Raw genomic sequence first — 25,960 nt, 5'->3', positions numbered from 1 at the left:
TTCTAAGGTGGTTGCTCGAGATGAGGAGATGGTGGTGGATACGGTGGAGGTGGAAGACGGAAGAGTTGGAGGGATACGGAGGTGGAGGTGGAGATGGTGGTTGACACCGGAGTGGAGGCCATGGTGGTTATGGATACATAGGCGATGGATACGAAAGTGGATACAGAGGTGGAGACTGTGGTGATGATAGATAATGTAAATGAAGTTGTGTGGTTATGGATGTGAAGTTCGTGGTTACTGACTTGGAAACATCACGCCTGTCCATACATCCCCTTCCCAAACATTATGTATACTTTGGTAATATATGCGGTTTCTATGTCTTTTATATTATCAAACATTATGTATGCTTATTAAGTTATTTGACTTATTCACCGTATCACATTCATACTTTATGTGCTAGAAACTTTGTATCTTTTGTATCCTAACCACAACAATCACGTCCACAACAATAAAAATGCGTCCTAACATACATGCCTAACCATTATTTCCTATCCACGACTTTGTAACCATCATATCCTAGCAAAACACACCGTTTAATTTATTAACATAAAAAGAAATAACTAGTTTTATCGTTGCTTCCTTCTAAAAATAAGACATGAGTATTTTGGTCTCGAATCTACCAAACCGTACAAGTAAAGTGTGTTAAAACCATAATGTGTCTTTTGCTGCAAAGAAAAGACGAAATGTGTCTTTTCATGTAACCTTCTCAAACTAAAGAGACCATTCTGATCTCAAAAGTAAAAGACAATTTTATTCATTTTTTCTATTTCACAATTAATTGTATTATTAAAAAATATCATAATATAATTGTGATTTTCCTGGTAAAATACAATTAAGGTTGCTGTTATCATATTATTATGTACTGAATACCGAAGATGTAAAAATAATAAGAAAAAGCTATAAAATTATTTAATAGTGAGGCGCAGTTCATCCGAGTCCTGTGAATAGGTCTTGTTATTACAGTCAAGACAGAAAGTCCATCTTGTAAAATGTAGCTTCTCAATTACTTCACAGAAATTATTATAACAATAAACAGAGCTTTATATAAGAAGATACTAATTCAAATATTTAATCAACATTTATCTACTATTTATTTTAAGTTCAAACATAAAAGGCAAGAAACAACGGAGTACAAGAGTGATAATAGGCAAACGACGTAAGCGGAGTGGTAAAGCGTGACATGAGCACTCTACAAAAAAGGCCACTGTGTTAGTTACCAATCACATTTCACAGAAACATCAACCATATCATTTTTTTTAAGTTTCAGTAATTAACTTTCTCCAACAATCGATTCTTCTCATTACAATCTCCTCTGCTCCTCTCATAAAGAAAAAGAAAAATGAAATTCTTGATTAACCTTGCTATTATGTTCTTTCTCCTCATAAACATTTTCACAGCAAACACACAATCTCTCATTCAAACTTCTTGCAAGAAAGCAGCAGCTAGAGACCCGAAACTCAGACTCGATTTCTGCATCAAGTCTCTAGAAGGGCACCAACGCAGCAAAACCGCACAAAGTCTGGGCGAATTAGCCACGGCCTCGATGAAAAACGCTGGGATGAGGTCGAGGAGCTTGGAAGCAAAGGCTGACAAGATTCTCGAGGAGAAGGACTACGGGAAAAACAGTGTTCTCGGAATGGTAATCAAAGACTGCGCCATGATTTACAAAGACAATGCTGTGACCTTGAAGGAAGCTGTGACAAGCGTTAGAGTGCGTGATTACAAAACAGCAATCTTCGTTATGAGTTCTGCACTGAATGCGACGAGATTTTGCGAAACTAGATTCGAAACAAGAGACCCGCCTCGGATATCTCCGTTTACAAGAGATAACGAGTTTTTGACTCAGATGATTCTTATTCCTTTAGATTTTACAAAAATGTTGAAATGAATATACTAAAGGTGTAGTTTTAACATATAATAACCTTGACAAATGTACCTTATAGAGTAATATCACTGTAGAAGCAATGCTCGTAGCCTCTATAGCCAATCAGTTATCTGCATACATTACAGACCACAAAAGCTTTAGTTAAACCGAAATGTTTCTAGCTATTGATAAATTTGGTGCTTATACACTACATTTTCCGGTTTAGATACATTACCCCGGTACTTGAGTTTGTTCAATCCGGTCAAGCAAATCCAAACCGAAAGAAAGAAAACCTTTATCTTTCAAAATCTTTTGATCAAATCCAAAATTGATACCTAAGCCAAATCTAACCAAAGCAAATGATACTATTTCATAAACCGAAAACAAACCGGTTCAGAGACCTACCAAGCCGTACAAGTTTCATAGAAGAGTATAACGCAATAGTTTCTGTTTTCTTACATGCGTGCAATGTGAAGCCCATCGTCGTTATCTTCATCATCTTCTTCTTTACTCTTCTCTTCATCATCATCATCATCATCATTGTCACGGTTGTAGTTACTTGATGACCCCAACAAGAAAGGTTGATCCTTAAGAATCGAAACCTGATCCATGGGAATAGCATTTCTCTTATAGTTCCACACCAACATCGACGTGTAGTCCTGAGGAGAAACTAGCCCATTCTCTCTGATAAACCTCTTCTGCTCCTCCAAAGTCTTCGGTTCATCTAGCGTTAAGTACTCCATCAGAAACTTCTCGTGCTCCGGCCTCCAGTTAGCCGGAAAAGGCGAGTAATCAGTCTCAGGAACAAGAGACATTCTCGTGTAAACAAGCCCATCAATAGACTCAGCAAGTCCCATTCTCAACAGATTGTTATACTCCGGAGACAAACCTTTCTTCTCCTTCAATGGACGGCTCAGATTCCTAGAAGCTCCTTTATACACTTTGGCTCGTGACCTAAGCTTATACTTTGCAGCATAAAGCTTAGCGAGCGAGCCACGGACGATATAAGAGCAAAAATTCACAATCTTCTTCCGGTTATCAGCAAACCGGTACCACTCAGCAACTGTAGTCAGAAACTTATTCATCTGCGCGTTGGTATGAGCTTGAGTAGCGTGGAACATTCTGAAACAAGGCTGAGGATCAGGATCACGGTCTCCTTTTATAAAGTTCAGCTTCCTAAACTGTTTGATACACTGCTTCAAACTCGCTGTAACGGACAAAAGCGTCCCGACACCTTTCTCGCTTATGATCTTCCCTCCCGTAGCGGTATACCTCAAAGTCGGATACACAACGCGACGACACAGAACATGATCAAGAAACATGATACCTTTGGTTATATGCTCTATAGGGAGATTCTCATTATCCAGCCTCAGCATATACTTCTGATCAACAAACTCAATCAGCTCTTTCCTCAACGTCGCGGCATCAGCTCGCGGTCCACGGACTCCTATCAGTATATGGCCACCGTACCTAACGTAATCCATTTTCCTCGTCTTGTCAGGACCGCTCGTGGGGACGAACTCAGGCCACGAAGTGTTCCCTTGATCATTACCTTCTCCTTCGGGGCTGTTCCATATAACGTCGCTTTTCGAAGGACGGTAAAAGTCTTTAACTTTTGCCTCCATGTAACGGTCAAGCTCGTCGAGACATACGTTAACAAGAAGAGGACTCAGTATCCCACAATGTCCCCACTGAGGAGACTTGTTAGCTTCTTCAGGTGCAAAACCGAAGAAAGTCTCTAACCAGTAAGGGTCAGGCTTGGGCTCATCATCAGCCAAGACGCGTTTCTTCTGATACTTTCTCTTCTTAGTCTTCTTCTTCTCCTCTCCATCGACCTTAGTCGTTGTTACAACGGGAGTAACCAACGCGGATTTAATCAAGTCGATGACTTTCTTATCTCTAACGTCTCTCATCAGAGAACTAACCACAAACCCAACTTTCATCCCATCCAAAACCACACTCAAGTCCCCTTTCACATACCACAAGTAGCCAGCGAAGTTCCTACGAATCACTCTCAAAACAGTATGCGCCGTCCTCCCGGGGCGAAACGCGAAGGACTTCTGAGAGAACCGGGACTCGTAAACCGGTTCGAGAATCATCAGCAGCACTTCTTGAACTATCCTGTCCTGGAACGGAGTAGGCTGCGTGGTGGTTAAGATGGCTTTGATCTTGCGCTTGGATAGAGACTCGTAGTCGGTCTTGTCACGAGGGGATTTGATGTAGAAGTCGAGGCGAGCTCCCCATTTGAACCGGTCGTCGAGGACGGAGTTTCTGAGGGCTAGGAGATTCTCTAGGGCGGATCGCTGGATGGAGCTGCGTGGGACGTAGGCGCCGAGCTCGTCGCAGGAGACTTTCTGGTAGGCGAGGACCCAGAGCTCGAAGCGGCGGAGGTAGGAGGTGAGGTTGGTGGAGGTTTTGTGTGGGTTTTTGAAGTTTTCGAGCCACATGTGGGAGCAGAGGGAGACTCCGTCTTCTTTGAGGAGGTTGGTTGGGTCGTCGGGATCTGGGGGTTGTTGGCGTTGGTGAGGGGAGAAGTAGGAGAGGGAGCGGAGGAGAGTTGGTGGAGAGGTGTTGGGTTTGGGATTGGTCAAGGAGAAGGAGAAGACTGTGTTGCTGTAAGGAGAGGAGTGTTTGAGCCATTTGGTAGGGCCTATGATAGAGAAGCTTCGACGCATTTTTTTTTTTGTGTGTGCTGGGAAATTTATGTGACTATATGATGTTAGGATGATTGAGGAATCAGAGATTCAGAGGGAGATTAAGCGAGAAGTTCTTACAGAGATGAATTAATCGAAGGAAATGGTGGAGGAGAGGAGACTGGTAACCCTCGTTAAACCCCAACGCACATTATGATTCGCTCAACAAAAGCTATTACAGGTGTGGGCAAATGAATTGGGCCTTTTGTTAAAGGCCCAATAGTTGTTATTTCCTTTTCTCAACTCAAACCCAAATTGTTTATTTTATTTCCTTACAATTGTGAAATTAAATAAGTTTTATATGGTAGGGTCGATGGTATTAGCGAAAACAAGTTTTCATAATTGTTTTTTTTTTTGGGTCTAAATGTTAAGATTTATACAGCTTTTTGAGTTTTTTACATGTTGTGGCTCACAACTTATTACACAAAAGAAAAAGGAAAGGAGCAGAGAACACAAGAACAACAACAACAGCAAGAGAGAAATGTAGCAGCATTAACTATAAGGGGAGATAAAACAGAAATAGAGCTCAAGAAGAGAAGGATAGCGAGCAGACGCTGCGGTCCTAGGCACAGATAGGAGCCTATCACGCATTGCGCGATCCACCACCCTGAAAGTAGCTTCCTGAGATGTCGAGACGCCTTTGAAGATACGAGCATTCCGCTCACGCCAAAGAGAGTAGATGACGACCTGGTTGAGGAGCTTCAAAACCGCTACTGCGCGCGGAGCATGAGGGCCCTGGAGGTTCTGACACAAGCTAACAACTGCAGCTAGTGATGCCGGTGGAGACACCATGTACCTGCCACAAAAACGACTCCAAGTAGCAACCGCAAAAGAACAATCGAAGAATAAATGACTAATAGACTCATCAGCGAGAGAGCAAAGGACACAACCTGGCGGAACTTGAAGTCCCCAAGAGATTAGACGATCTCGGGTTGGTAATCTACCAAGGAAAGCAGTCCAAGTGATAAAGGAATACCGAGGAACTTCGTCCTTAAACCAAACCACCTTGTGCCAATCAACTGGGGGGTTAGGAACACGGATTCTCTCCCAAGTAACCCTCGATGAGAAAGATGGACCAAAACCACCAGTACCTTGCCTCCACAAATACACGTCATCGGTGCTAGTTGCAGATGGAACCGACATAGTAGATAGAATAATCTGAAGGGTCAGAGCATTTTCAGAGGGCGTCGGAGGCAGGTTCCAGTGACCGTTACGAACAGCTTGAGAGACTATGGCTGAGAGAGGAATCCTAAGAGACCTCGGCCCGGATGAACCTAAGAGGAGGATTAAAGGACCTAACTCAGTCCAATAGTCGTACCAGAACAACGCTTTGGTCCCATTACCAACGTTGTCATAATTGTTAGCTTCTACGTTAGTTAACAACTATCAGTTGTATGTCAGTATGTTATGTGTATCAAACGAATAGTCGAAATCCGCATCTCAAGAATTTGTTTTAAAACTTAAGAAAATATCTTATCATCATCCGGATATGGTTAGAAGCTTTGGATTGCCGTCTCTGGGAAAATAAATTGAATCTTTGCGTTTTCTAAGAGATGAGACGTAACAAAATTTGGGAAATAAAAGAAAAACCTTTTTGTTGACAGTAATAACCAACAAGGTGTGTGGACTGAGCAGCGGTTTCCCTTGTCGAGTTATGAAGTCTCTGGTTCTTGGTCTTATCGATTGGCATGCGAGGCAGCAGCGATAAGTGTGGTTTGGATGTAGAAGTGGAGGTTATCGAGTGGCGGTCTATGGGTAGCAGCGGTAATTCTCGATCATTGGCTTTCCCTCAGCTTTAAAGTCTACTAAGTTTTCTGTTCTTCTCCTGCGTAGATGGTAACCGTTTATTTGGTTCTATGTCGGTGTAGATGTATGTTTTTTTTAAGTAACCCCAATGTGGGTTTAAGTCACCCCTAGTGTGGGTTCTAGTTGTCGTTTCCAATGAGTTCTTGGTTCTGAGGCTATTTTGTTTTGCCGCCAGCTTTTGTAAGGATATTGATATTTCGATTATGAATGTATTTCAATTTGGGAAAAAAAAATAACCAACAAGAAAAACAGATGTACAGCAGAGCGAACAAGAGAGTTTTAAAGGTGTACAGATGTACACAAAGAATCAACGATTTGGTAAAATCCTATAAAAGAAACCAACAGTGTCGGCTTGGTTAATGCTTTCCTTTTTTGTTCTGTTGCTTCTTCTCCCATAATAGCAAAAAAATACTTAAAAAATCAGATACTGAATATTTTGCTTTTCTAATCCTTTTTTTCCCTGTATTGTTAGAGATCAGCTTTTATAAAAAATGTAGTTAGGCGGAGGTATTGAACTGTCACGTTACGGTCTTATTAACCCTTTCACTTTCAGACGTTTAAACCCACCAACAAAATGATTTTCATTCTTCATCCTCACGTAACTTCGCTGCTGGTCATGAGTTTTTTTTCTGCTTGAAGTTCCTAACAGTTCTTCTCTTTGTCTGCTAATACTACTGCTACTACTACATCTTCTTTCGTGGTACTTGTGCCATTCTTCAATCTTTTATGTTCCTATTCTCATATACAAATACGCGAAAAAGAATCTCAAGAGTTGTACAATTTACGATGACTGTCAAAAATAATACTAAACATGATGTGAAATTCTGTACCGGATGATGGTCAGAGTCTCTTGTATCCAGAACAACTGTTCTGTTCTCCAATTTCAGTGAAGAACGCCGTTTGACTCTGAAACCCTCGGAATCAGAACCGTCACTTTCCTGATCCGCAACTAGTTGTGCATCTTGTACCGCAGAGAAGAACCGAGTTTTCTTGTTACTGATGCTGCTTGCTACTTCCTCCGAGTGCTTAGACTCACTACTGCTACTACAGTTAGCTCGTCTGTTTACCTGCTTTTAGAAGAATACAGAGAATCGAATATTAGAAAGAAATAAAGAGACTGTTAAACTGTGAGTTTGTTGTGAACTCTTTGTCAGAAACTTACGTAATCAGCACTTGTAGAGCATTCATAATCATCAGCCACTGAGGAGATACATGAAGCATTTGCTTCGCAGCTCATGACAGGATTTCCAGGTTGCAACATCTCTACATCGGTATTGAAGTCAAAGTATATAGTGGAATACGGTGAGTATCCGTCGACTTCTGCAGCTGGAAGTGTGATTGACGATGGATATGTGTATAACTCTTCACCAGTTGCGATCATATCTGAAACTCCATCTTCTTTCTCGAACTTCTTTGCAGCAGTTTCCAGGTCTTCAATGTTATCCCTCAAGAAAAGAGTACGTGTTGTTCCGCATGGAAGGTCAAGCTTTTTAACATCTACACAATGATACAATAACACCGTCAACTAAAAAAAACAATAGCGAAGTTTTTACGTGTTCACGGAGATAACAGAGAAAAAAAAAGCTTTTACCATGACGGAGACATACAGGGTGTGAGTAGCAATAGCAGTTAATAAACGCCAAATAGCAATCACGTTTACACAAACTGCAAACGATGGTTCCATATGTATTCGAAACAAGGCCGGTGCACAATCCTGACTTCACTAGAGACCATCGAGCCACATGAAGAAAACGAATCAGGTGCACAAACGCAGTCTTGATGCTTCGTTGTCCTGACAATTCCGTAGGTGTAATATCCAGATTCTCGGGTTTAGAACTTGAGTTTAAAAGCACTGCTTCCTTACAAATCAATTCTTCATGAGGAAGCAGTGGCAATCTGTTAAGATGAGCATAACGGCAACTAGCAATTGCTCCAAACGGAAACCAATCACCCATCGCAAAGTTCACTGCCTCACCACAATTAAAACCTAAAAAAATCACAATATCAGTTGTCTGCGTCTGCGGTATCAATTCTCAGACCTATAAAACTGTATTGTAGTTTCAGAACAAAATGTTTTACCATGGCTGAACCCAGCATGATAAGCCCTGGGAAATGTGACGATGAACTCTCCAGGGTTTTGGACAGCCTTGTATACAGGCACACCATGATCCAACAGAATCTTTGGTGGGAAAATAGTTGTCTTCCCTAGAAGCACATCAAAGGCTCCATCCTCTCCATCAGCCGACAGAATATCATCACTGTACACCTCCTCTCTAACCACCTTTTCAAATTTTAGAGCTGCAGAACCTGGAATCCCATACCAAGTTTTTGATGCTCCACAATGCTGATAATTGATGCTGTTTTAAGTAAAAAGGTACGAAAAGCCAGATTAAGATACTTAGATGGCCGTCCTTAGTAGCCTATATACTTGAGCTAAACTTTATTTTAACTGTTGTTACCTGTACAAGTAATGGTCTTCAACATGCCAGGCAAACATACTAAACAGCATTCCGATGTAAAGCATCGGTTCAGTGATTCCCTGAAACAAGTAAATCCAAGTAAAAAGAGGATAAACCGAAACTTATTATGTGACCACAATATAACTGTACGACTTGTAACATACCGGAATGGATGTTTCAATAAGGCGCAGGGTAGACTTCGGAAGCCTTGAAACTTTCTGTAAGCAGAGAAAGAAAAGACATATAACTATCAAATAGGTACAACCGAGCTAATGTTTCCCTTAATGCTTAACCAGACACAAAACAATAGAGAAGCTAAAGTTGAAGTAAATACATACATTCAAGTTCCATTTGCTGCTTCCTAGCGGGTCACCTGGTGCAGATGAAAATGCGCTACCATCTACATCACACGCATACTCAACTGTTTCAGTCTTGCCACAAGCAATTTCCTTCCAGAACTCTTTCTCCAAGAATGAGTCGGGCAAAGAGCCACCACTGCAATATCTACGTGCAAATACCTTGTTCGCCATTTTCTCATATTCGCGAAATGTATAATTCCTGAGAAGTTTACAAATAGTCAGATACAAAATACAAGGTGAAGGCGTAGAGATAATAATTCAGGGTTGAATAATAACCTCCCACTCATGAAGAATGTAACTTTATCATCAGAATCCCACTCAGCAAGTCGAAGGGGTTGTACTCTGGTAGTGAACTCAAAGTTGGATTTCTCTTTCATCAACACAGCGCCTGCAGGAACTGTTGCTGTCAAAGGTGATATGATCTTACAAATACCTGAAAAAGACAGAGGCAGCATAAGCAATTGGACAAAGAAACATAATTACAGTGATTACAATAAAGCTGCCATGAAGGGGTCAGACTACTATATTGCCTACTACACATTAGCACATGTTCTGTCCATTTAATACATTTGCTAATATTAAAGAGAACACCAAGCAATGGGTTCAACTAACAGATGCAGCCAATATATTAATGAGCAGCCATAATTCTTGCCTATTGAGATTTTAGTTTTTACCATATTTTGAAGCTTCTGGGAAGATCTTCTGCAAATAAGTCAAAGGATCCTCAAATTCGTCTTTTGTTGGTCTGTAAACAGGACATTCTGGAAGCCTCTCGGTCCATTTTAGATCATCTGTATCAAACTTTTCCACTTTTTCCTTCTTCAAGCCACCCCTAGCAGTAGATGACGGTGCTGTGGCACTAGAAGTTACCCGTAATCTGATTCCACTTGACGCTGAAGATGGTCTCAAAGCATCACCTCCACTTCTAGCCATTGTGCTAAGGCCTACAGTTTCATTGACAGAGCATGATCTCATTTTCTGAAGCCGTTTACGTTTCAGATATTCTAACCCATCTTTAGCCTCTTTAGACAAGCAACTCCTCCTTTCCGCCTGGATAAAAACCGGGTGTCAAAAAGCTCTCCTCGAGATACACATCAAAAGTTCAACATGCATATAATGAGAGTCCACTATTCACACTAAACCCACAATAGATACAAAATATTTAACTCCACAAAAGCTAAGTAGAAACGGTCAACACTTGAGAACTTTTAAAAGTCATATTAAGCGCTTTCACTCCCACATAACGCCTTATCTCTTTGACCAAAGAACCTGACCAGTTCAAAATTCAACACCTTCGAAGAAAGCGAGTCGTAAACCATCGACAGCTTCCTCTACAACACACAAATGTTTGACCTATAGAGATAGATTCGCCGCCATTTCAACAGACCACATAGCTACTCAAATCACAAGCTCACACGTGGATTTAAATGGAACGAAACGTGTAGGAGATGATCATCCAATGAAGATGAAATCACGAAGCAGAGATAAAATAGACGAAACCAATTCAAATTAAAAAAAATATAAAACTCGATGAAATTCGAGCAATGTCAGAGATCTCATATAACGCCTAATTCACGAGAAATTCAAGGAAAAACAGATGGATAGAAAAATATTCACGACGGAGAGAATTGATTTAGAAGCTCACCATAGCATTCCGTAGCCCGTCGCCGTAAGCCACCGTTTCCCCCCTCGGCGGATTAAGAAACCAACCGCAACAAGCAAAGAACAAAACGAACAGAGAGGTAACCCTAGATCACGATCTCGAACCGCGGATTCAATACAAAGCCTGGCATGCAAACACGGCGAGCCACATTCTACGAAACCGCCGCGTAACGAGCCAGGGACCGAGTCAAACGCGGGGATCCGAGTCGCCGCGTGTAGCCGAGCCGAGCCAAGCAAATAGTACAATCACCACCACATACACTATCGAAACAGAAGGAAGCTATTCTCCACGAGAAACAAAATCTATTCGCCGGAATGGAAAACGGTTAGAGGCCGGAGGAAATAGGTTTTCCGCTGCGTAGAGGAGAGAGAAGCTGAAGATGCTACAAGACTAAAAAAGAGGACCAAGTGATAGGAAGAAAGTTGGAAAACCGGAAAATTTGTTAGGAAAGTATTATATAGTTTCATTTCATACTCCAAACGTGTAAACTTTAGTGGCCACCGTTAATTTAAGAATAAAAGGTGGGTCGGGAAGGTTCCGATAGTATATATTAAGGTATTTATTTAATGAAGGGATCTCTTTGATGAAAGCTAACGTTTACCGTAATTGTTGCGGTCGTAATTGTTTTTTATTGGTCGCCAACTCAAAAATATTCAACACAGATCACCACTGAGAAACATCAAATTAGTTTTCAAACAAAAAAATCACAGATAATCAAAATAATACATTTAAACAAAATAGTAAATAATTATAAACGAAAAAAATAAAATTAGCTAAAAATATTCAAAAATATGGAAGCACGAAGAACTAGGATAAAATAATAAATAACATAAAATAAATTGACAAGTAATAAACATAAAATAAGTATAATATAAAAAATACAAAGATATTATTTCTAATTTATTGTTTCTGATTTTTTTTCACGTTTTAAAAATTTATATTGTTGATAATATATGATGTTTATTTGCTTTTGTTATTTTTGATAATTTATGAGTTGTGACTGTTTATAATGATTTCAGTGTCACTAGAGTTCCTTTCAATACACAAATATAATAAGTGTTTTTATTACAAATTCATTCTTTTTTTTTAATTTGACTATTACTATAAATAGATTTTAATCCAAAATAAACGTCTCAAAAATAAAAAATATGAAACAAAAAAATATTTAATACATTGATGACCAGTATGAATATTGAAGCTATATAATTTATAATATTAGTTTTAAATTTATCTAATTTAATAATTTGAGATTTGTATAAAATAAATATTAAAACCAAAATTTGTTAGGTATATATATATTAGTCGGCACAAGGGACGGCCTATCATCTAGTATCAAATATGTCATAAACTTTCACTAGCATATGTTAAATTTATGTACATGTTTTTCTTTTTAGAATTTTTATTTTATCTGAATTATTTTAAATTTTGTTTTAATTTATTAATAATTTAATATATTTATTCATTTTGATTTATTTTATTTATTTATTAAATTTATTTCTATTTTTTATTTTCTTTTGGAATTCAATTTTGAAATTTTTATTATTTTATTTATTTTTATTATTTTAACTAGTTTTTCTTATTTTAATTTAAAAAAAAAGCTGATACATCAAACATTTTTCTCACTGAATGAAAAGTACGGTTACGTTTTTACGTGGTAAAGAAGTAAATTAGTTTCAAAGTTTAATGTGTTAATAAAACGTGAATGTTTGAGCACCAAAGTTTAAAACGTTACATTTTTACAATTTCATGGTTTAAAATGAGATTTTTCCAAAAACTAAGGGACCATCCGAAGGAAAGTGGTGGTTGTTAATGTTAAGTGGTTCAACAAAACGCTCTAAAAAACCCCTTAAAACGGCGTTTTCCATAACTTGTTCGCTGCAAAAGTGAATCAGTGTGATTACAGAGGTGTTTTTTCTTGTCAGCAATTACGGAGGTGTTATGGTCATTAGACAATAGAAAGTCGAAAGGTGGTGGCACTTCTTACTGTCTATACACGTGGCAAGTGTCTCGGGAGGACAATTGTTTTCTTGGTTTCTGTGTTGGTGATGTCACCGGAATTTCCGTTTCCGGGTTAAAGCTAATATGCCAACAGAAATACATTGGTCCATTGTTAATTTTCTTTGGTTTAAAATAACTAGATGTGTTAAGGTAGGGTTCGGTACATGGTTAATACTTGCTAATTTTCAGGTACTTGCTATTTAGTTTAGTTCGTTCGAGTTGTTTGATTTATTATTTGTATTTTGACTTGTTTGAATCAAGTGCTCGTTCTATCAAGTATTCAGAAAAAAAAACTAGTACTTCCATCCCCTTGTTATTTGTCAAAATCAAATATTTATCTATAAAATATTTGATTACTTGCAAGTACTTGAAATAAAAATACATAAAATAAATATTTTTAACGAATAACAAGTACTTTTAAGTAACATGCACTATTTAACGAGTAATAACCACCTACTATTTAATTATTGAGTTATTCTTGGATTCATCTGCTAAGATTAACCTAGAGGTTCACCCACCACTAGAATTTGATTATTTCAACTTCGATATCTTTTACAAAAAAAAACAAAATATTGTCAATTTATATTATGTTTTTAAAATAAAAGGTAAAAAAAAATAGTAGTTACATAAAAAATATTTTTTTAAAAAATATTTTTAAAGTCGTCAACAAAACACTAAACCCTAAATCCTAATCCGTAAACCCTAAATCTGAAACCCTAAACCCTTGGGTAAACATTAAACTCTTGGATAAATCATAAATTCTAAATCAAAAACACTAAATACTAAAACTCTAAACCCTAAATCCTAAACTTTAAACTCTTGAGTGTTTTAGGGGGTGTATTCAATTTAAAATTTGAAATGATTTGATTTTTAATGAATTTTTAGATGATTTTAAGGAATTGCAGAGAATAAAGTGATTTTTGTTAAACCACTCTACAATATCACCTAAAACCATGAGATTTGAATTTGAATTTTTTTAACTAAGAAACTCTACTCAAACACTCTAAAATCACTTGAAAACTTGAAAACTCCACAACTTAAAATCTTTTCAATAACCGTAGATTTCAGAGTACTTTATAAAATGTCAAGTTCAATAACACTGAATTTTAAATGAGTTTTTAAAATTCATGTTTCAATAACAGTGGATTTGTCATTTTGACACAAATAAGCTAAAACTCTCAATTGAATACACTCTCTTTAGTGTTTAGTATTTTTGATTTAGAGTTTAATATTTCTCCAAGAGTTTAGAGTTTACCCAAGGGTTTAGGTTTTAGGATTATGATTTAGGGTTTAGTTTTTTCCTGACGACGTTAAATTTTTTTTTTGTAATTACTACTATTTTTAATTTATTTATTTTTATCTTTTTATTTTAAAAATATATTATAACTTGACAATATTTTGTTTTATTTTATAAAAGATATCGAATATGAAATAACACAATCCTATTGATTAGTGAACCCCTAACCCAAAAATAAGTCTTAATTATTTGGTATAACAAAGGTTTTAAAATGCGGTGGATTTGAACGCTTACTCGTCGTTCTAAACCCTAATCAGCAAGTAACCGTGGCGTTTTGCACAAAATCCAATAAATCAGATTTCAAATAAAAATCAACTTCTTCCTGATTTACAAGTTTAAGATTATGTGTTAAGTTTAAAATCTGTTACAGTGAGTAAAAGCTAAGAAAAATGAGTTAAAATGGCCAAATCGCGAGAAAAAAAAGCCAGATTCAAAAATAGGGGTTCTGTTTGACAATAACAAAGGAAGAAGATGAGGACATTATCGTTTTCATGTTCATTAAGGAAAATGAGAAAAATGGCCAAAATACCCATTGTACTAGTGAAACATGGGACCTCTTAAGACAATGGGTTTGCGAAAACCTGCTGGACTATGACACATTTTAATGTTTACTATTATACAAATAATAATACCAAGAGTACAAGCTTATTCATAATTCTACTACTTAATTCTACCACTAAAAAAACAAGAGTACAACCATATTCCTAAGCCAACGGAATATACCTAACATGAGAATTCCAATTGAGACCCATAGTGATAGTGGCAGGTATCAACGGGTCAGAGTGATATACACGACCTGCCGCGTCAACACCCCTAGGGTGCATATTCCCAATCTGGTCTGTCCAAGAGTCAGAAACGAGAGCTTGCATCTTGACGAAAAGACGGGTTGAGGCTTTGGCTTCATCAGCGTTCTAGCAGGTCTGATGAGGAGGAGAAGGAGCAGCCCTACTGGAATGAACACTCTTTGCGGTACTGCAAATAGGCTGCTCCTATGTGTGACCTTATGAGCCCCGAGGGACTTCCTTTGACCAAACAAAAGACCATCAAATCTCCCCACACACAGAGCAAACATCTTCTCTTTAAGGACACCAACGCACCGGTACCGGAGCTCGTTGTCCACAATATATTGCTTAACCTCCAGATTCTGCTCGGGACATAGACAAGCCCTTACAGCCGATGGAAGTTTGAAAAAATGCCACTCAAGAGTCAAGAGCCTCGGTCAAACGAACACACATCCTCCCAAGAGACTCCTGCGCGCTTCCGAAGACTAACTCCAAAGTATACTGGGTCTAGAAGGGAAAATGAGTTACCTTTGCACCGGTTCTGCTTCACGTGCTACCTCACTCACCCCCACTCCTTCCAGATATGAGTGACAAGCTCATGCAGGTCCGGCTTCCAGATCTAAGAGGAGATAAACAGAAACCGTAGCCACACGCCATTTCCTCGTCGATTAGAGCCGTCAGAACCAAGATAAAACAATCGACAGAACTCAAACACCGAACCCTAAAAGCCGACTCAACCCGGAGCCGTTCCTTCACACGACTTGCCGGTCTTCCAGGTCCATCGTCAGCCCACCTTGTTCCTCTCCGCTGCGGTCAGATCGAAACAAAGACCTCCGATAAAGTCCAGACCACCGAACATCTCGTCAGGAAGAGAGAACGCCACCGAGTAGAGCAAAAAGAAAATGAGAGATTAGAGAAAGGGAGACCTCCGACTCTGGGAAAGGGCACCGGACATCGGGGGAACCTCTTTCTTCACTAGAGTTTCTTCTAGTGCGTTCGAGAGAAAAGCCTCCGTTTTTTTATTCATTAAAAAAAAAATAAACTTTTTCGTGCGTGTCCTAATTAGATGCAAGTATTTGGGAACTTGCGTTAGTTTTGAATGTAACTAATTGTATTTCAAAGACGCACGGTTATACCTTTTTCTTTTGACAAAGCCGTACTACACAAGGTGGTAGCAACAACCAGTTTTTTTTTTTTTTTTTTTTTTTTTTTTTTTTATAACTCTGGTATCTGGGCAGCCACGTTCCCAACTATCCCCTGTAGGGGGTCTAGCGCCCCAACGGAAAGGATGTTAAATCCGCTGTGGCCGGGGCTCGAACTCGTGATGGCGGACACCTCAACCGAGGTTCCTATACCACGAGACCCGGTTAGCAACAACCAGTTTTTCACTTTTTTGTTATGTATATGTGTATATGACAATCAAGAAGAAAATGATTTTGTATATGACAATCAAGAAGAAAATGATTTTTTTTTTCCCAAATATTTGAAATAGAGCAATTTTAATATTTAAGAATTGTTTACTCATAATTATTATTCAACAAAGAGTTGATTACGCAAAATTAAGGATGAAATACTGTTATCTAATAAATAGAAAACTAATAGTTTCTGTTCGTTTCTAACCAGGGGCGGACGCAGGAAGGCGTTGGGTGTGGCCTGTGCCCCACACATAATTTTCTTTTTCCTTTAATAGTTAACATAAAATTTATGTCGATAACCTTCATCTAAGCAGATAACCTTCGTCTAAGCATTTTGTACATTGCATGCCCCATACTAAATGAGTGGCTGGATCCGCCCCTGTTTCTAACTGTTGACTAATTTGATATTAGTTTTGCACAGCCATTGATTAGTGGAAGAATAAATATGCACACACAACATTTGATTATTAAATCTGTTGACTGCATATACTTGAGGTTATAAAAATTTAATTGTTTATTTATGTTTTATACTATAAGTTTTAAAGTCAGAAACACCAATCCTATTCAAAAATATCTTAGTTAAAAAGATTTTCAATTTAAATAAAACCAATATATAAGATACATACCCATCTAAAGAGATTTTTGAGTTTTCACAAGGATGTGTAAATGTACCATATTGCTGATGTACATGATATTATCGTAAAGTAGAGATCCAGTTCATCTAGAGGTGACCTTATAAACATCAGGTACATGAGTGTTATATCTAATGTTGATAATATTGGATGTAGCTTACACGAATGGTGGTCAGTATAACATTCTAAAAGATTCTTAATTGCAATGTTTTATCTATACTATAATTAAAAGGAAAAATTGTTTTTTAGGCCAAAAAATGATAACTATGAGTGTTATATCTAATGTTGATAATATTGGATGTAGATTACACGAATGGTGGTCAATATAACGTTCTAAAAGATTCTTAATTGTAATGTTTGATCTATACTATAATTAAAAGGAAAAATTATTTTTTAGGCCAAAAAATGATAACTATGTCAAATTAGGTTAGTTCATATTTTGTACCACTTTTGCTTCTAATGCCCTTTAGTATTTTTGAAAATAAATCAAATAAATAGTTTTACAAACAAAACAAATTTGGAAAAATAGTAACTACCGATGAAATAACTATATTAACTTAGTGGTATTTTTTTCCAGCTCTAAAAAAGCTTAAATCATAATTTCAGATTCTGTTCTACAGAAATTAGAATTGGTGTTCTATCGAAGTGGAAAATGAAATCCATTTTTTCATTGAATCTGCTATGTTTAGAATACGTGATCTACGTAAATAATGTAATCTAAAAATATTTCGAATATACATTTTGCGCTTAACCTATCGCTCTAAAATCGGTAGAAATCAGAATCCACACATTATTATAAATCTAAAATTGTAGAAATCAGAATCTATACATTACTATAAAACTAAAACCTGTAGAAATCGAGTTCAAACATGTTTATTGTATCTATACTATTATTTGAGAAGTGAATTTGCTTACTTGTCATCTTCTCCATGAATTTTACTAAATATTTTAGTAAAAACAGTTTTCATAAATATTTTATCTATATATATATTTGATATTATCTTATTTATTATTCTATAAAAAATTCTTAGGTTAATCAATGATTTCAAATAAATAATTTTAGTAATATTCATATTAGATAATAAATAGTTTTAAGAAAATTATGATAATTATCTACACAAATATTTTATGTTATCTTATTAATATTATATAAAATATTATTCTCTTATATGTCATGAAAGGATTATATCAATATTTTTGGTATTAAATATTTTTAGATTTTGTTAATATAAATTCATCGATAGCATATACAGTTTATTATATTAATTTATATTTATTAGTGTTTAGTTTAAAAATACATTTTCTTTTTGATAAAAAAATACATTTTCTAAAAATTGTAAATTTTGCTAATATGTGTTACCACAAAAGATCATGTTTATGTTCAACTGATACAAAAGAAATATTATATTACATGTCCTACGAGAAACATAAAAAAAACAAACTTGCTAAGAAAAATAGATGAATATTGCTGATGGTTAAAAAAAAAAAAAAAAAAAAGATGAATATTTTAAACCATAAGATATATCCTAAACATTTTAAAAAAGTAAGATATTTTTGTATACATTGTGTTGTTATTCGAAAATAATATTTTCTATTAAAAATTAAAAATTAAGATAATTTTTTTTTATAATTGAATATTAATTAAACAAAAACATTTATATAAAGATATTTTATAAAATATTTTTAATATGTGAGTGTTTTAAAAAAAATGACTCAGTAATAATCATATATTTTGATGGAAAATTATTTAATATAGAAATAATTTGATGTTTAATTTAAACTTTTCGAGATATTTGAATTAATAAGATATAAGCTAATAAATATTCGTAAGACGATTATGCCCGCATGTACAGACAAAACACCTAATTCCACATATAGTAGAATACAGATTTTACAGATATGTATAACCAGGTCCGAAAATATGGGAATAAAATATTTAAAAATATTCAGTTTTCATATGAAAAATTGTTTTTTTCAAAAATTGCTTTATTTAAAAAAATCTTAATTATGAATTATTTCAGTTTCCCTATATAAATATTTTTTTTAAAAATTAACAATATATTTTATTATAATATTAAATATATCTAAATATATTATAATTATTTATTAATTGTAATTACGAAATTAAAATTAAAATTTTAAGAACATTGTTGCTATTTTGAAAATAATTAGCGTAATGAGACATAACACATATGAGATTAGTCTAATAGCACATACTTATCATTTTTTGGCCTAAAAAAATAGTTTTCCCTTAAAACAATATCTATCTATACTAATAAAGCAGAATCCCTACTATGATTCTGTCCTTAATTTTCTAAAATAACTACAATGGCATGCCATTGCCATATTTATAAATTACATTATTAATTGATATTGACATTTAAAAAGAACCAATTGTCTTGAGGTATTTAAAACAAATCCTTTTGAGATATACGCTGGTCAAAATAAGGGAATATTTCTCAAAAAGAAAAGCAATAAATCATATATATTTTGATCTTCTTCGTAACGAATCGAAAATGGTGAATGAAGAATTATAAACTCCCTCCATTTTTTAATCTAAGTCGTTTTAAAATTGTGCACATAGATTAAGAAATCATTAATTTTTTATATTTTCTAAACAAAAACATCATTAATTATTTACCTAACCACAAATCAACCAATAATAAAATAGAAAGTGTATTATCATTGATCATATAACATTAATTGTTAATAAATTTTACATAGAAAACCGAAAACGTCATATAATTTGGAACATAAAAATTTCTCTAAAACGACTTATATTAAGAAACAGAGGGAGTATGAGATAGTATATCTAGGATGATTGTATCATCCCCTATATATTAATAGAAAAACATTTAAAAAGTTATAACCTGTAGTTTGTACTAATTAAAAAAAGCGTTCTGCTGAGTTGTCACGTGATTAAAATATTAATTTTGCTTACGTGGCGGCTTGAGAATCAATTGAGAATTTTGTTACTCCAAAATTAAATTACTAGAGAATGTTATATTATATAGTATGTCCATTATGGACCATTCATTTATCAAATTAAAATTATTATATATTATTTTCTTAAATAAAACCTACGGAATTACCTAATGTGATTAGAATATATGTGGCAATTAATTATTTTAAATAATAAAGAATTGCTAACAATTTGTATACTTTCTATCACTTTTGTTTAATTATTTATTATTATAAAAATTACACAATTACATTAATCATATAATAAAATTTTAGATTTTTTTTGGATATGTTGTATTTTTTTAATTTTTCAAAACGAGTATAAATTACTAAAACTGTTGAAAGTCTCACATAAACTTTTGTGATAAATGTTTAAATTTTTTTCTATAATATTAAAAATTATTATAAAATCATATGAATAAATAATTTTATTTTTAACAGGTGTTTCTGTTAATATATATATTTCATATCGTTTAAGTTGAACTATACATCAGATGAAAGTACATACTTATATTTTGATATCTGCATTGAACATATATTGAAAACTTAATATTTTAATTTGAAATGTTCATTGTTTTTTTAAATGATTATAAATTATTGAAACCAGTAAACATTCCACATTAAAAAAAATCATTGGTGTAAAATTCTGTTTCACAAATATGCAAATAATCATAAAATTATATGACTAGAGACCTCATTTAATAAACATTCATTTTAAAAGTATATTATATATCTATGTTAATTTCATTTAAATTTAATTATATATCATATACGATAGATAAGACTGATTGTTTTGATTTATTTATCCTAAAATGATTGGGAATAAACAAGAGCGGCCGTTTGATTTATATGCGCATACCAATTTATTAGATAATAGTAACCGATTTCTTAGTTATTTAATATATAATTATTATTTTATTATTTCATAATATGCAGAAAAACATAAAATAAGTAATAAATAAAAAAATTATTCTGCACAATGCGCAGATCTTAACCTAAGTATGTATGTCTTTAATAATTTTAAATCTTAAATATTTTCTAAATTTCAGGCCAAAACAAAATAACGAAATGAGAATAAACTCAAAAATCAATATTTATATCGAGCAACAACCAAAATGAAAAAAGCAAAACGAAAATAAGAAAAATATTAAGATAGATAGGATTGGCAAGTGAACATAAACTTCTCATAACCATAATTAACTTTTAAATTGCTAAATCATGATATAAAACCGAACTGACATACTTTCATTGTAACCAAATAGTAGGCCTGAGATTCTTTGGCCTTAACGTTAGGTTCTTATGCGATAAGTGATTTTTTGACCTAAAATATTTTTAAAATGAGATCAGCTCATTAATAAAAAATTTATGTAATTAACAAAAACGTTTTTAAAAAATTGTTTAAAGGACAAAAATATTAATTCGGTCAAGAATATAAATTTTATTTTTCCATACGATATTTTTTAAATAATTTTGCATATAAATTCACTCTAGGGCATGTCTTATCATAGTTGTTATTTAAAAGAAAAATCTAAACATTAAAACATGATTACTAATAGAAATTAGCCCCGAATTTTCCTAAATAATTACGTATCTATGCCGCTAGAATTAAATTATGTCGTTTAATACATTCCATCTATATTATTAAAAGAGAAGTACTCATTTGAACATGTTCTTACTTCATTAATTAAACTAACTATTTTTTTGCTTGTCTTTTTCAGTTGCATTTATGAAATATACTAAAACGTTACACATAAAAAAACCATGAATTTTGTTAACTGGACGGATCATTATTTATATGATATCGCAAACGAAAGAAAAATTTATGTTTTTACAATTATCTACTTAACTATGTATACTCGTTTTTTTATATTTTTTTATATGATATCACACATTCGTAAAAAAATAGATAGTTTAAGATGCAAAAAAAAAATATTTACTTAATGAATATAATATGAATGAATTTTATAAATACATCATTTAATAAAATAAATAATTAAAAACTGAAAATTCATATCGCGTTTCAGGATCATGTATCCATTACTTCGCTAGACCATAATTTTGCTAAACCATTCCGTTCGCTAGACCATCTATTAAATTAAATTTGACCAACGTAACCCTTATATTATTCGAAACTAAACCAGTAAACTGCTTTAAATAATATTATTATTTAAAGATATTGTAGTTAGTATCTTTGGAATATATTGGTGCACTAAACCGGAAAGGGAGGTAACTTCGTATTTTACTAAATGTCAGAAAATTTACCTATTTCTACGCTAGCATCATAACTAATACGATATCACTCAGCTAACACAATCTTATTATTCTGTTTTCAAAACTTGCATATCATGTATAATCTTTAAAACGAATATTCTATAAATCATGATGATTAAATATTGAAGGCAAAAAAATTAATTAATTCAAAAACGTATGTTCACTTTTCTATTCCTTCTAATCACAACTAACAAACTATATTTTGTTAGAACATCCTATTTACCTTCTCATTCTGAACCAAACTATATATACACCATCTCTACGGCTGAAAACCATATCATTTTACGCTAAAAAAAAATGTCTAAGATTACAACTTTTACTCCTCTCAACAAACTCAGACCTTTCAAAAACTCATGGCGAGTTCAAGTTAAATGCTTGCATTCATAGAAGCAAAATACATCTTTTCGAGGTGAAACTTTCGAGATGCTTTTAATTGGTATGTTTTCTTTGTAAAAATTATCTAAACTTTAATTAACTACTTTCGTCAACCACTGTTATTTTACCAAGTTTTTCCCGAACTGGATCTACTGCTGAAATCCAAACATAGCGCCAAGTAAACTACTAACCTTTGTTGTTTCTGATGTATTTGAAAAGTTCTTCAGTTTTAATCAAGAGTTGTATTAAGGGGTTGTTCGTTTCTCCATCTACCATTTCAATCCAGCTGTTCCATCTATGTGATCCATCCAAATGATCTATCCAGATTTTAGGAGCTGTTCATTTCTCCATCTAGATGAAATATCTAGGTGAGTCATCTGGATGAATTTTATGTTTGTTTCTTTATTTTTATTTATATCCAGATGAGTTTAATAAACAAATTACAAATATACCATTGTTTTGATTTAATCATATGTTCGATATTACTTTTAACTATACTAACTTTTATTTTTTAGTATAAAATATATTTACACTGAAATTATTTTAAAATTAGCATTTCAAATTTATAAATTTTTATTTCATATAAATTTATTTATTTTTATATAAATCTTATATATTAAAACAGAAGTCACAACTTTGATTCATGTGTGATTTTTAAAAAATGGATCTAATGAACCTATTCATAAAAATTCATGTTACATTTAATATCTAATATTATCATTTAAATTTTGGGCCTACCAAATTTTTTATTAGGCTATCAATAATTGTATTTAAACAATAGATGATCCATTGGATTTATAGATAATATAAATTAAATAGATATAATTTAATGTTGTAATACTATACCTCTATATGCTAAATATTTAAATATTTGTCGATGTTAACTTTTAAAATTATAAAGATAATTTTTTAAATAACAAAAATCATATTATCTAACAATGATTAATCTTTACTACTTTAAACCAATAAAAACAAATTTTAAACTATATAGTTTATTTTAAAAATTAAACACAAACTAAATGTTTAATTATTTACTCGATAATATAAATCTATGAAGCGAAAATTTTAATTTTTTAAAAACTTTCTAAATTTGTGAAATGTTACAATATCTTTGAATATGACAATAAAACAATATTTTACTAATTAGAATTGAAAACAAAATGTTTATATAAAAATAAATGAAAACAAAAACCCGCGCGGTTGCGCGGATCGAGATCTAGTTTGTATTAAAATTTAACTACTACTATAACTTTAAAAAAAACTCAAAATTGAAACTCAAATTTGAATAAACTTTCAAACAACTCAAAGTAGAAACTCAAAGTGCAAACTCAAATTTTATAAAACTAAAATTTAAAAGATGAAAGAAATGGTAAGAGCATCATGTATTCAAATTTTGCAGTTTCAGTGGAAAATATGTTTATGCGGTTTTGGCGGGAAAACACATTTTTGTGATTTTGGCAGAAAACACGTTTTTGCAATTTTTGGCGGGAAAACCCCTTTTGCGATTTGGCAGTATAATGTGTGTTTTGCGATTTTGGCAGTAAAATGTGTGGTTTGCGATTTTGGTAGGAAAACTTGTTTTTGCGGTTTTAGCGGAAAACACGTTTTGGCGGAAAACGCGATTTTGCGGTTTTGGCGAGAAACCGAGTTTTGCGGTTTTAGCGGGAAACCGCGTTTTACTGTTTTAGCGAGAAACCGCGTTTTATGGTTTTGACGGGAAAACACCCTTTTGCGATTTTTACGGGAAAATGCATTTTGCGGTTTTTACGGGAAAACATTTTTTGATGTGAAAGTGCATTTTTGTGGTTTTGATGGGAAAATCTGTTTTGGCGAGAAAATTGTGATTTTGGCCAAAAATTTTGTTTTGTGGTTTTGGCGGAAAAATGCGTTTTATAGTTTTGGTGGGAAATGATTTCTTTTGTGGTTTTGTCGTTTTTCATGAGTGATAAAATTATATTAGGTTTGAGTTTATAATTTATTAATTTCATGGGGTATAATAGATATTATACCATTTTGACAAACTCATCTCCATCCAGATGATCCAATTTGGATCAACCATCTGATTTTCAAAACTAAACCTAAATTTTTAAAACTCATTCAGATGAACCATTTAGATGACTTGTACTTTTAATGCCTAAACAAACAAAACTCTCATCTTCATTCAGATGGTTCATTTGGATGGAAAAACTAACGGTCCCTGAGTTCTTCTACCATGTATACTTTTATGAAAGCTAATGAAATATAATATATTAGTAGCTGTACAAACTTAACAGTCTAAAATTAGTACAGGAACCAGTAGGCAAATCTCATCATGAACTTTACAGGAACCAATAATCTAATAAAAGACTGAACCAATAATCTAATACAAAGTCATGTTGGTCTTTACTTCTTATAAAGCAATAGATACAAGCAGTTAAAAGAGAAGATTTATAAGATGAACGAAAATGGAAGAAGTTCAAGTTTTAGTTAATACCTCTGTTAATTAGGAAGCTTTTTCTTCAGAAACTGATACCGGGATAATTCAATCTCCAACACAAATCCTCTGAGTTACGTAAATTAGTTAAAATAGTTTGTGGGATTCCTAAAACATTATTTTACACAGCTTACGAAGTGGATTGTATACTCCCCCCCGTCTTAGTCCCCCAATTTTCTTCACATCTCTCTCGAATTATTCCTGCAGCTTGACAAGGTTAGAGAACGTAAACTTTTTGATCGCCTCGGCCAATATCACAATCTTTGTTAAGCAGAGCATCTGCTTCATTGTTGTAATCAAGTTCACCAGAGAACATCACAAGCTTTCCCGAGTTAAGAATTTGCTTTAGGAGATTAGCTGAAGTCATCTCCACCAGAAAGCTTGAAACCATTGTCTCCCGCACTCTCAGATTAAGGACTCTGATGGCTGCAGTAGAACTAATGGCTATTAAGGAATATTTTTTTGTGATTAACATGAATTACATTAATCACAATCCCTTACTGATTGGAGACAAGTCAGGTTGCATGCAACTCAACGCAATCTGCCATCCACTCATCTGCATTACGAGGTCGTAATCTTACAGCCATTCGAACTCTCCCAAGCACTGCTAAAAGAGAATATACATCAATCAAAATAACAAAAACAAAAACATGATTCTCTTTTACAAAAACAAAGTTTCTTAAATCTTTTTTGACTGTCCAGTAAGTGTTGGACCAGCTCTTAATTGGAAAGTTGTGAAAAGAAATGGGCCTATGAGCCTGTGTAATTAGAAGCCTAATGGCTTAGTAAATGAAGAAATGAGAACTTGTCCCACATCGTGTGTGACAAGAGAAAGAGAAATGTATATATATATGCATTCATGCTATCATGGGTTAACCAGCTTCAGAGAGGAGAAGGCTCTCCACGCGCGCC

At 33.9% G+C, this 25,960-nt stretch overlaps 3 protein-coding genes and 1 pseudogene across 5 annotated transcripts; 1 reads left to right on the top strand and 3 right to left on the bottom strand.

The window, feature by feature from the left end:
- The first annotated feature begins 1,182 nt into the window (after positions 1-1,182).
- LOC106306526 (putative invertase inhibitor) lies at positions 1,183-1,929 on the top strand. Its single transcript, XM_013743176.1, has one exon. The coding sequence runs from the start codon at positions 1,340-1,342 to the stop codon at positions 1,886-1,888; it is 549 nt and encodes a 182-aa protein (XP_013598630.1). The 5' UTR covers positions 1,183-1,339; the 3' UTR covers positions 1,889-1,929.
- Positions 1,465-4,671, bottom strand: LOC106306525 (uncharacterized mitochondrial protein ymf11). 3 transcript variants are annotated; one of them, XR_001263158.1, is made up of 4 exons: positions 4,639-4,653; positions 2,324-4,556; positions 1,937-1,995; positions 1,465-1,694 (listed from the first exon to the last, which is right to left on the bottom strand). XR_001263158.1 is itself a non-coding variant. In XM_013743175.1 (1 exon), the coding sequence occupies exon 1, from the start codon at positions 4,537-4,539 to the stop codon at positions 2,320-2,322; it is 2,220 nt and encodes a 739-aa protein (XP_013598629.1). In that variant the 5' UTR covers positions 4,540-4,671. The 3 variants fall into 3 exon arrangements, 1 of the variants encoding a protein (XP_013598629.1); XR_001263157.1 differs by having other exon boundaries at positions 1,677-1,859; positions 2,324-4,671; XM_013743175.1 differs by lacking the exons at positions 1,465-1,694; positions 1,937-1,995 and having other exon boundaries at positions 2,320-4,671.
- A 372-nt stretch (positions 4,672-5,043) lies between these two features.
- LOC106303018 lies at positions 5,044-6,247 on the bottom strand. Its single transcript, XM_013739397.1, has 2 exons — positions 6,148-6,247; positions 5,044-5,924 (listed from the first exon to the last, which is right to left on the bottom strand). Exons 1-2 carry the CDS (start codon positions 6,245-6,247, stop codon positions 5,050-5,052), a joined length of 975 nt encoding a protein of 324 aa, XP_013594851.1. The 3' UTR covers positions 5,044-5,049.
- A 368-nt stretch (positions 6,248-6,615) lies between these two features.
- LOC106301328 lies at positions 6,616-11,301 on the bottom strand (annotated as a pseudogene).
- Between the last annotated feature and the right edge of the window lie 14,659 nt (positions 11,302-25,960).

Source organism: Brassica oleracea, chromosome C7 (assembly GCF_000695525.1).
Source record: "Brassica oleracea var. oleracea cultivar TO1000 chromosome C7, BOL, whole genome shotgun sequence".
Classification (NCBI taxonomy): domain Eukaryota; kingdom Viridiplantae; phylum Streptophyta; class Magnoliopsida; order Brassicales; family Brassicaceae; genus Brassica; species Brassica oleracea.
The sequence above is the reverse complement of the archived record's forward strand: the minus strand, read 5'-3'. Positions and strand labels throughout refer to the sequence as shown.